The sequence below is a fragment of the Neofelis nebulosa genome, chromosome 1 (assembly GCF_028018385.1).
Source record: "Neofelis nebulosa isolate mNeoNeb1 chromosome 1, mNeoNeb1.pri, whole genome shotgun sequence".
In the NCBI taxonomy this organism is placed as follows: domain Eukaryota; kingdom Metazoa; phylum Chordata; class Mammalia; order Carnivora; family Felidae; genus Neofelis; species Neofelis nebulosa.
This window is the reverse complement of record NC_080782.1, coordinates 88,697,880-88,710,437: the sequence shown is the minus strand read 5'-3', so window position 1 is coordinate 88,710,437 and position 12,558 is coordinate 88,697,880. Positions and strand designations below refer to the sequence as shown.

At 38.4% G+C, this 12,558-nt stretch overlaps 1 protein-coding gene across 18 annotated transcripts in view; it reads right to left on the bottom strand.

The window, feature by feature from the left end:
* The window catches only part of MEF2C (myocyte enhancer factor 2C), a 171,434-nt gene that overhangs the window by 33,097 nt on the left and 125,779 nt on the right, over nt 1–12,558 (bottom strand). For 14 of the 18 annotated variants that reach the window (XM_058727319.1, XM_058727329.1, XM_058727304.1 and 11 more), the window contains one exon: nt 8,672–8,815. In XM_058727319.1, coding sequence (XP_058583302.1) covers nt 8,672–8,815 — 144 coding nt within the window. Of the gene's footprint in view, nt 1–8,474; nt 8,613–8,671; nt 8,816–12,558 lie in introns of all 18 variants that reach the window. The other 4 variants (XM_058727390.1, XM_058727420.1, XM_058727445.1 and 1 more) reach the window with 2 other exon arrangements.

Below are 12,558 nucleotides of genomic sequence, written 5' to 3'. Positions count from 1 at the left end.
TCATAATGTATGTTACAGTTCACATTTTGGGATATACTGACACTGACAAATGGAAAGACCTCTATCTTAAGTGAGAAAGTGAGCAAATATTTAGGGACCCGAAGTTGTGTGGATACCTAATTACAGTAATCAGGTCCTAATTATTGATATTTTGGTATTATTTTAGCAATTTAAGCAAAATCTTGCTTATTTTTCTGCTTGTACTAGATAATCATACTTACAACTCCCTACCTCCTTTTTTCTAAAAGAAAAATTAACATTATAAATGAAAACACTGTTTGAATATATTGCCAGAGGACTCATGGTGTCAGAGCATACAGCATTCTTACTAAAAAATGGATTTATGTGTGTGTTTATGTGTGTATCTAATATATATATTAGAGACAGGGTTTATATAGAACATTCCCTCAGTATTCTCAAATAAGCCACTGTGTCAGTTTAAAAGCACATGTGCATGTGACTGAAAGGTTTTTATTTTTATTTATTTTTTTGCCTTTTTTTTCAGTAATCTTAAAATCAACTTTCTTTTACTGGTTCATTGGCTGGCCTGCATCATATGGCATACTCTGCAGAAGCTGTTTATCCTGATGGTAAATTCACTACTATTTTTTATTTATGCTTATGTTCTATTATACTTTATTTGTCCTATTTTCTTTTTTTCCATGATCTGGACATGTCGATATTGACAGAAGCAAATGTTTCATAACTCTTTTACATGTCTTTGATTCCTCACTATTTTAGAGGAAAATAAAAACGTTCACATGCTTTATTAAAACAGTCATTCTTTATTAAGACACTATCTTAAAGAGAGTAACAAAAATACTTTTGGATAAACATTGTCATATAATGAAATATAAACATTTGATAACACATCAAAGAATGAATATATCCCCAAATTTCTAGAGCCTTTTAAACAACAAAAAGTATTGGTGTATGCTGTAAAATATATGTCTGACAATGAATGAAATACTGTATTCCTATAGTCAAAGGCCAAATAGGAATTACTTAGAATACCTAAGGAAACAAAGGTAAGTACTGTGCTAGGTCTTCTCCATTTGCCCCTCCAGAAGCACTCTCCACCCTCTTCACTGCTGTGGGCCCAGGAGGCTGACTCTCCAGCCTGCATCTGCCTGGCTCTTCTCGCCCTCTGGCTTCAGTTGGACCACTGGAGGGACCAGCAGAAGTGCAGAGAATAGGAGAGCAATCACGGTGTTTTTCTACTGCAGCTCCCTCCCTGCTGAGCCATGGGAGGACTAGTGAAGGTCATGCCTCTTTTTGGGTCCCATCTTCATAGACTTAGGTGTTGCTCTGTGTGCTCTGGTTTCTTTTCTCTCCTCTTGCTCCTTCAGGCCTAGATGTGCTAACAGCTTCCAGGTTGTAAGCCCGAATATACTTCACTATTCCTTTGGGTTTCACGGAATGCTACCTATCGACAAACAATCCTTTTACTAAACTCCCTTCAATTACCACCTTTCCCACCAGAGCCATAATAGTGACTCTCTAGATCTAGAATAGTGGTACTCTTCAGGGGTGGACTATCTCCTTAGGGAGCACTTTGGAAATCTTTGAGACAATTTCCGGGTGTCACAATGATTGGGGGGTGTGGCTGGTATTTTCTGGGTAGGTAGGCAGATATGCTGTATACCCTATTATATGTGGGACAGTTCAACACAACAAAGAATCATCTCTTACCCCTCATTCAACTTTCCAAAGTTGGAAAGTTGAATGAAGCCTAGTGAAAGCTGGAATTTATAGGACCTTAACTTTCCAAAGCCCCTCTGCACATTCATGTGTGAAAAAAACCCATTTCCAATGATGTGAGTCAGAAGTAACTTTGTTCTACGAACACAAGGTATTTCTATACATTGAAACACAGATTTTATTATACTCTGAAATTTCCAGAAATGCAATTACTGTGTGCATTGAGGGAATATTTAACTTTGTTTTGTAAAGAACTTCATTAAGAATTGTTTGCCATCTTCAAAACTCATGTCACCAATGGCAGTTCTGCTTTTATAATTTGGGTTGTAAATACAGCAGTGTGTTCTCTCAGCTCATTCCATTAAAATGTTTTCCTCTGCCCCTTCACTGAAAATGCTCTTGTCATAGTCATTATTGACTTTCCAATGGTAAGTCCTCAGGCCTCAACTTGGGACACAGCTGGTCACTCCTTCTTGACAAATTTCCTTTCCTTTCAAGACCCTGAACTTTCCCTCCTACTGACCTCGATGGCTCTCCTTCTCCGTTTTTGTTGCTGGTTCTTTCTCTTCTCCCTGCTCTCTGAATTTAAGAGTAGCATGGTCCTTTATCTATCTGCAGTTCAGCTCTCTCTCCTGATTCAGCCTTGCATATCCAACAACAACCTCAATATTTCTACTTGTCTCATGTCTAGTCTAATAGACATCTCAAAACCAACTCCAACCTACCTCCACTCTCTTCATCTCCAGCTGATGACAGCTCAATGCTTCCAAAGGCACAGAATAAAATCCTTGGAGTTACCCATGAATCTTCACTTTCTCCCCATACCCAACACCCAGTTCATCTGGAAATCCTATTGGCTTAACTTCCAACATACCCACTTTCCAACCACTTCTCATTCTAAAGTCTCCAGCATCATCCCCTGTTTCCTTGATCACTGCAGTTGCTTCCTTAAGAGTTGCCTGCTTCTATCCTTGCTCTCCTTCTTTTTATTTTTGATCTAGCAATTGAATAGATCCATTAAAGCACAAATAAGATCATAACACCTCTCTGTTTCAAACCCTGAGAAGCTCCCACCTTACTCGTAGTAAAGCCCAGCTTCTTCCAATGTTCTATAAGGTCCTATAAATTCCAGCTTTCACTAGGCTTCATTATCTGGTTTCCTATTGTCCTCTTCCTCCCTCCTTCATTTTTGCCTCATGTACATGGCTAACTCCATCACCTCCTTCAGTTTTCTGCTCAAAATCTGGCATTCTCAAGGAAGTCCACCCTGACCACCTTATTTAATCATACAGCTTGCCCTACCAACCAACCATCCATCTCTTGATCTCTTTCTCTTGCTTTTCTTTCCCTTGTAACATTACTTATGATGTTGGCCAAATAATGTCCCCTTTCATCAAGCTTTTAAAGCTCTTTTGTTGCAAGGTAATGCAGAGCCTAGTCTACTATTTGTTATATGAATTGACTATTTTTCATTAAAGGAGGGTTTTTAGGAAGACACTATACTAATATGAAAATACAAGCTTACAATTTACTGTGTATTATTACCAAGCAGGCACTGGACTATATAAGTCACACACGTTATATGATCCAACACTTTCAACATCCCTTCACTGTAAGATATAATCCTTTCCTTTTTAAATCGATGAGATTAAGTGGCCCAAGATCATCTAACTAGTAAGTGACTGAGTCTATTGCTTTTTCAATTAAATCATTGTGTAACACAGTACAAGTTTTTGGAGAGAAATAAAATATTGCAGTCAGAAATGATACTGTGAAGTGAGTATGGGCTTCATGGTAACGGCTTATTTGTGTACCATGAAAATAATGAGCTAAAATGGGGTTCTTATGAAATGTGGGTGAGCATCCCTGTTGGAGTGAGCTCTGTGCTTAGGAAAAAATAAACCTTAAAGACTCCTCTCTTCCATATTTACTCAGGTTTGGTATTTTATTTTAGTTTTATTTTTTAATTTTTATTTTAGAGAAAGAGAGAGAGAGAGAGCGAGCACGTGAGCAGGGGAGAGGGGCAGAGGGACAGAGAAAGAATCTTAAGCAGGCTCCGCGCCCAGTGCAGAGCCTAATGTGGGGCTTGATCCTGAGACCCTGGTATCACGACCTGAGCCGAAATCAAGAGTTAGATGTTCAACTGACTGAGCTACTCAGGCGCCCCACAGGTTTGGTATTTTAAAGCTATTTTTTAGTTACGAATGTTTTAATTTGTATTCACTATTAGTGTTTGTAAGTGTTTATCTATTACTGGGTACTTAAGGATCTGCTATCAAACTACTCCCCTGAACATTCTACAGAGTGTTGACTGCATCTCTGTAGAGCAAAGCCCATTTCCCCTCACTACATGCACATCCAAAATAAAAAGGATTCTTAATAATTATTTAATAAATTCTGAACCACTCTAATAATCAGTTCAGTGAAAATCTCTTTACTCCTCTCTTCCTCTGACCATCATCCCAAAGAACTACTCAGTTTCCAGCATTCTGAACTGTAAACAATTTCGATGATAAGTATAAAATTCTCGTGATTGGCTACACAGTGGTCAGTAGAGCTCTGATATCAAAGCATACTTCAAAAAATCACACTTCATAATAACATGCTAACACCTTTTGCATTAAACCTTTTGCTTTGTTTCTTTTGCTTCTTTATCTGTATTAGGAACTGGTTACACAGTTTTAAAGTAGAATTATAAGCTTAAAAATGACCACACTAAGGAGACAATGCAGAGACTCAGAAAGAACAACTTACTTTCTATCAGAAATCTCAGTTGTAGTCTAGTTGTGTAATAAATTGTCATTGAACAAGGCAAGTCATTTAATCTCCCTTGACCTGATCTGAGACATGAAGTGTTTACAAACATAAAGAGATGAACCAGCTCTAAATGTTTTAGGGAATGCAAAGGCAACAATAATGTATAAATGTTTACAGGAATTTGTCATTACTTGTTTTCTTCTTGACTTTTCAAAATTAGGGAAATTAGAAGCATCTATTTAAAATATTTTTGTCTAAAAATTGAAAGCCGAATATAGTTAAGAACTCCAAACTTACAAATATCTCAGGGCCAGGCTACAAATTTTACAATACTTGAGACAGGAAGGAAGAGGAAATTTGGGGTGATTAAATAAAATGCTGTAGGCAGGACTGCTATGTACTTTGCAGGGCTCAGGGCAAAATGAAAATGACGGGCTCCTGTTAAAAAATTATGAAGAATTTCAAGATGGTGATGGCAAAGCTTCTGAGGGCAGGGCCCTGTGTAACTACACAGGTCACATGCCCACAATGTCAGTCCTGCATAAGAGACACAGGCATGACAGCAAAAAAAGCTTTTAGTGTCTATCCCTGAGCAAACTGATCATGGTTGCTGAAGTGAGTCATCGTGGTCAGAAAGGTATCTGAACTCTTACCCAAAACCCACTATTTTCCCAAACTTACCACAAGGAAAAGTCCAATAAAAAGTCAAATAAAATATTTTTAATAAAATATTTTTAGTTAACAGGCCCTTTTTTATTTAATGTGAATGGCTAAACTGAATCCCTTTACTGGGCCATGAATGACACTCCCTTACCTTTCGATCAACCATTCCCACGCTGCTGAGAACTGGGGGGAGAAAAACAAATCACACAACTCTGCTGACTAGTGACTACTAATTGCTGATATCCAAATCTCCGCAAGGTTGCCTGACGACTCTGGCCTGTACTTGCTCATTCCCTTCTCATTCTCGCTTTCTCGCAATGTCTACACCTTCATCCTTCTTGGTCCTCTTCTCAGCGCTTAGTGCCCCACCTCACTATCTATAGACGCTAAATTCAATACAAAACAGAGAAGTCACCAGGTGGTGGTACAGTCAGCTTCACTCTGCCCATCTACCCCCTTAACTAGGTCACGGGTCTACCTGTAACTCCTTGCTCTTCCTGTTCCGATCCCATCCTCCCCTTCCTGGAGTAGCTTTGCCATTTTACCTCCATCGCTGATACCTCTGATCTTTTCCTTCCCTGGAGCATTCCTCCTTTGCAGATAATCTCCAGGCCTTTAACTCTTTCCTTGCTCCTACTTAGAGCAGTGTTTCCTGGTCTTCACAGTCTGCTATTTGAAGAAAACACATACTCCTTCCACTTCCTCCCTTCCTGTTCTCTCTCAACCAATCTTGCAACCACCCCTCCTTCCTTCAGCCCATTTCCTAATTCCTGGTTCCTCAAATGGAACTGTTCTTTCTTGCTGTGATGCCCAGCATGAACCGTGGCAAGCCCCGCGTGAGGAAATGCTGGTCAACAAGATTCCAAATCATCCATGGATTATTTCATGTAATTGAGGAATATGGGCATAAATTATATCGTAACAGGCGCTTGCAATATTAAATTTTCTATTTTAAAAGGGAAACTCTTCAAACCGGGTCTTTGAAATAGAAAAACAGTCTTGTAATGTTTTTAAAGAGGTGGAGACACTCCCTACATACAAAGGGCAGAGTGTCCTTGCCCTGCTGTAAATGTTTTAGCAGCTGTGGAAACTTTCAACAAAATTTACTTCCAGCAACTGAAAGCGATGTGCGAAAACTGCGCTTTTCATCGTGGAGGCTGAAGCACTTACTACAGAGAGGAAGACTCAGCGGCACAGCTAGGAGCTGTGTAGTCCTTCTCACAGCCCAACCTCTAAACTCTTATGTGGTTTTCATCCCCCACCACACACCACTGCACCTCTTAAGAAATCATGTATCCTGATTTTGAACTCTTTACAGGACGGGATGAAATACTGCAAGGGAGCTGAGGTATGCATCACACCTCTTACTCCTAAAGCATGGGAAAAAGGATCCAGTGTGCAAATATGGGCATTCTCCCAGAGCTTCGGGGGTTAAAGCCTCATACTCATTTAAGAACATGGCCAGGGAGAGTGATCCAGGGAGAGTGATCCGCTGTAATACACATACTACTGCTCTTTCCTAGCTGTGCAGGGGATTCCTCCTGTCGCAGACACCGACAATCTTATATTCACAAACCTTTGTGCCTGGCAGCTCTAAACAGTGTATTGTATAGCTGGAGAAACTCAGCCTGTAAGAACTAAAAATTGGCCCAAAGGAGGGGCACCTGGGTGGCTCAGTCAGTTGAGTGTCCGACTTTGGCTCAGGTCATGATCTCACGGTTCATGGGTTCGAGCCCCAAGTCAGGCACGGAGCTGGCCGCTGGGAACCTGGAGCCTGCTTCAGATTCTAGGTCTCTCTCTCTCTCTCTGTCCCTCCCTCACTTGTGCTCTCTCTCAAAAATAAATAAGTAAACATTAAAAAAATTGGCTCAAGGGAACTGCTTCCTTCCTTCTTCTGGGCAAAATAAAATCTCAATGGGTATTTTATCACATAAGAATTCTGGGTATAACAGGTATGCATGACTGCATCTGATGGGAAATGTTATTTTTGATAAAGTGCCCACTGTGGGTGTGTTGTATATAGTACTCGGTTTTATGAAACCTTTAAGAATTTAAGGCATTTAAGCTTTCTTTCATGATACAATATATTAATAATGATTCAACAAAATCTCTTCCGCTGACATTATTTCACTTAACAAAAGAAGCAGACATACTGATGAAGATAGAAAGTTTAATGTTCATACATTTTATAAATAACTTTTAAAGTGCTCCTTTTAATTCAACACAGGTTGTTTGTACACCTACTATGTGTAAGGCATTAATTTATCCTGTGAGTGTAGTTGTGGACTTAGCCTAGAGCTCTTGTCCCCAAATATCTGCACTTATAATTGCTGAGGCGTATTTTCACTGCCGAATCTTTCCCAACCCTCAAGTTTAGGGTATCTTGCTAACTTACAAAAAATGTTCTTTTTTTGAGAAAGGAATTAATTACCCACTGAAGAGCTTGTATAAAATGAGGGTTTCAGACACTAACATTGGTTATTCAGAAAGCATGTGAGCCTCTGAGTTTCATCACTTTTATGCCATAAAATTAACATCATTTGATTGATGACAGAATATAATAAAGGTATGTACGTTTCCCCTCATTCTGTGGGCAAACAAAATAATACATGCAGAGTTATTTCTCTTAAATATCTGGCAAGGCATATGATTGATTGTTAGAAATTTTTTGACTTGGTTAAGACAAAATTTAGCCAAATGTTAAAGCATGGAAAATGTTGGTGTAGGCAAAGCGAATATTCTGATAAAGCTTTAAAATCACCCCAGCACACAAACATGTTGAAATCTTACCATTAGGTTTTCATGCAGTCTGTTTCCCTGCAGCGAGCATTAGCTTTAACCCTTCAGTGCTGTTGCTGAATCTCATGTTTAGGGAGACGGGCTGAAGAAGCTTTATTTGGAGCCAAGCTTTTCTTTGGGGGGCTGATGGCCAGTTTACATGAGAGAACTGTGGCTCCCATAGTGTATCCGGTCTCAGTACAAATATACGTATGTTCTATAGTAAATCCTCAAGCTTGTTCAGAAGGACATTCCAGCGTTTTACTAATGCACTGTGATTTGTGTGAGCTGTGTGTTTAAAAGATTGTGTAAATTCAGGGCATGTTGCATAGATCTTTCTCTTCTTCCTGTAAATATTCTACCTCTGAATGAACTTCTGGATGGCAACTCTTTTAGATTACATAATTTCAGCATCCCTTGGGGTTTGCTTTCTAAATGCACTGCCCTGTGGGGTGAGATGGCTATTTTATTGGTTTGACTTTCCAATGCTTCTTACAGAAAGTCATCACTGAAAGGGTTAAGGTATGTTACTGCAGCGGTTATCAGCAGACCAGCCATCTACCTTTGGTACTTACAGGAATTTTATGACTCTTGATCATATTATCAAATTCTTCATTAATTTTTTTGTATTTTTCTTCAGTGCGTGGGGTGAGTGCATAAGAGGAGTCGGGATCGGGGCTTTCACAGCCTTTGTTCTCTTTCTTGTTCAAGGCCTGCCAGGTTCAGAGAAATATCAAGAGTAAAAAAAATGAAGGGTGTTCCGAGTACTTACACACAATCTTTGCCTGCTGATCATTAGATCAATATCTTCGTTAATTTTCCTGTACTTGTCCTCAGACTCAGGGCTGTGACCTACTGAATCGTCTGCATCGGGATCTGGGCTGTCACAGCCATTAAGGCCCTTCTTTCTCAACGTCTGAAATACATAATTTGGAAAGTTCAAACCTAGACAGAGGCTGTAAGAGACATTCAGGGGTGTTATAGTAGTTCAAGCTGTCCAATATTTCGGGTTTTTATTACATATGCTTTTTTACATTAAAGAAACCATAGAGAGAACCCATGAGTGATTTCAAAAGTGCACTCATTTCTAGTTACAGAAAAATAAAAGGGCAATATTCCGCTTACAACCAAATTCAGTCAATAAACAAAGATGGCATGAGGGCTGAAATTTCATGGTACAGAATTCATACGTGCTTCAAACATCCAGTGAGAGACAATTACAGAAAAATACGAATAAGGTGGCAAATTGCAACACTATCTTCCCACAGGAAAACTAGAAATTAGGACATTACACAATGATTTCAGAATCTGTGATCACGACAAAAGCAGAAATGTCAGAAACAGAGCTCTAGTTCGGGTTTAGCATAATTGTTGGTACTCATGGTGTCCTGCCACCCCCTTAGGCTATGCCCTTGACAGCAAAATGCCGTAAGAGAACCCAGCTCATATTCTCACGAAGTACCCAGTGAGAATGTTCAGACACTGTGATCGTAAGGAGAATTACCTCTGTGTAGTTTGTTTAGAGTTCTATACTTGTGAAAATATGTACTGAGAGTGGTAATGCTGAGAAGTTACCTGCCTAAACATAGGCTGAAAGAAAAGTCACAACACCTGAGCTTAGCTTACCATCAGCTGGATAAGGAAGCCAGAGAATGCTGGAAGTAGGTAACTAAGTCAACAACTATCAAACTAGCAAAAGTTCTTCCTGGTTCCAGCTGAGTAAGGTCACCCTGAGACTGTCTCCTGACACATGAAAGTGAAAAGCCGGTGCCTTACCCTGAACCTCCTGTCGCCTGAATGTAGGTCTGGTCTAGTCTCAGCTGTCACAGAAGGATAAATACGTATGTAACATGGAAAAAGTATGAGTCAGGAGTCCTGAGTTTTACTTTCCCTCTCTCTGTCCCTCTCCCTCTCTCTCTCTTTCTTTCCTTTTAACTGATGGTTGTCAAGTTAATTGTACACCATCTGATTTACAAAGAAAATGTTATGTTTTTAGAGATCATAAAACTTCTGATTAATCACACAGCATGCCGTGTCAATTATTAATAGACTGGCAACATTTCTGAATTTTCCTGGTACTACCAAAATCGTTTTTAAAGAGTTGGGTACCTAAGTGTCTCTCATTAATGGAAAGTTCAGCGGAGCTCATCTTTATTAAAGACAGAATTCACATACAAATAAAGCAAAAGCTGTGACATCAAGCTAAGGAATTCAAAGCTGAGATAACACTCCATCTTTAATTCATGCAATTGGGGAAAATAAATAAAACAACATGAGTTATAAAGGGAGTGTCAGTCTTAACAATTTAAACTCCTTGGCTCTTATCAATGTGTAACAAATGTAACACTTAAAATTAGTTTTTTTCTGAGGCATTAAGAGTTTCACTTAAAATCATACTAAGAGAGGTACCATTTCTAATACATCTATGAGACACTGCAGCTCTGTAAATATTTATTAATGTTATTGTGGTATAATATAACAAATAAACATATGGTTACAGCTTATTATGTGGTATAATGTTTGAATATTAAAATGAGTATTTTGACACAAGATGATAATATATATATATACATTTATAATCTTTGGGAATTTATAATTGGTGGGGCCACCTGTCCCCCTACCACAGATCTATAGCCATCATTTTTATCCAGAAGAAATACCTCTGGAGAGTTCTTAAAATAATATTACAAAGAATGTCACAATACATTACAATAATAGTTATTTTTTTTAAATTTTTTTAATGTTTATTTATTTTTGAGACAGAGAGAGACAGAGCATGAATGGGGGAGGGGCAGAGAGAGAGGGAGACACAGAATCGGAAGCAGGCTCCAGGCTCTGAGCCATCAGCCCAGAGCGTGACGCGGGGCTCGAACTCATGAACCGTGAGATCGTGACCTGAGCTGAAGTCGGATGCTCAACCGACTGAGCCACCCAGGCACCCCTACAATAATAGTTTTATTCACTAACTTAATTTCCTGTTTTAGGCTGTTTTGTTAGCATTATCTCAACCACAAGCATATTCTTCTGGGTGATAACTCTTTGTTATATAATGATGTTTCTGCTTTGATCTCCATATATCCTTGAGCTTTTAAGAATAATTTTGCAGTGCCTTGCATCATACTCCACATATTTTTCATAAAAATTCACCTTTGTAGGGAAAGATGTCAGGTCAAGAAAATATTATCTGAGAATTTTCAAAATCTGCCTATATTTCTATAAGGCATAATAGGAATATTCTTATATAAACCTTCAGTTTAAAATCTTATCTTATAGAACATTAATTTATAGTCTTATCTAGACAGTAGATTCTTCAATGTGCACCCTAAAAAATTACCCAATAAATCTTATTGTAAAAATTATAGTTGTTTTGATGTGCAGATTTTTGACAACAGAACGCAAGGGCTAGGAGAGGCCTATCAACTGTCATTACTATCCATCTGGCACATACATGTGTGCTAAATATTCTTATGAAGCTTTTGAGGGGAGATACTGCTTTCGGTTTATAAAAATTCAAACATCAATTACACTTCATTGAAAGATCTCCACAAATGTTAACTCATTATCTCTCACAAGTGTTTCATGAAGAGTTTAGGGAAACCTCATGCCGGGTCTCAAACCAGCATGGCCAAGCATGATTGGCCTTTCAGCCTCCTGCCGTGAGCGATGTGGGGCCACCTTCCCCTGCCCAGCCTTTCCCACACTCGTAAAGTGAGGGATGTGGAATAGATGTCTCCCACTCATATGTGACTATAGCATTAGAGTGAACGCTGAAATAAATTAGGCAGAAAAATTTAAAAATTAGGCTGTGGGAAAACTTTAAGAATGAGAATATTGCTAAAATATTGGTATTTCTTAGATGTCAAATTTTAGAGTGGGAATGCTTATTACTCAATAAAGCACTTATCAGTTTTTTGGATTAAAAAATCAATTAGATCAAGAGCTCATTTTGTACCTAAAGAATTACATCAACTGTTAAGCAAACAAAGCTAGTGCCATGAAGTCACAAAGGAAACAACGGTGAGGGGGAAGGGTAACAGCGGCTCCTTTTCTCTTAATAAATTCTTTTTGTATCTAATTACATTAGCTTTCATTGAACATCACCAGTATTTAAGTAATGAAATATCTCTAAGAGCGAAAGGTGTATTGCAGTCTTATTTCAAGTTAAATTGCATTATTTAAAAAGGGGGGCATTCTGAGATATAGAAATACAAAATCCAAGAGCAAATTAATACTGAGTTCCAAGTTCCCATAATCACATAACTAGAACACTGAAAAAATTGTTCAAAAATATTATCCTCAACTGAGAGCTTGTAGACCACATTTCTGCCAAGAACAGATGATTATGGTAGAATTACAAAGCTCTGAAAATGGATGCGATGGCACAAACTTAAATACTATCATGTGAATGTGGAACTATATGGCAGCCTTATCTTTATTATATTAAAAATCTATAGCTGTTTGAGGATGGCAAAAGAATTACTGTTAGATTCAGCCAAGTCTGTCTTTATCACAGTAATAAACAGTCAGTATAAACTAAAGGGACTGCTAACTGGGTAAATAATGGGTAAATAAGCATTATTCTTCAGGGCTTTTTTTTTTTTTTTTTTTTGGAAAAATGAAAATCTCTGCCTCTGGTCTTTGTTTTTTTTAAATTTTTTT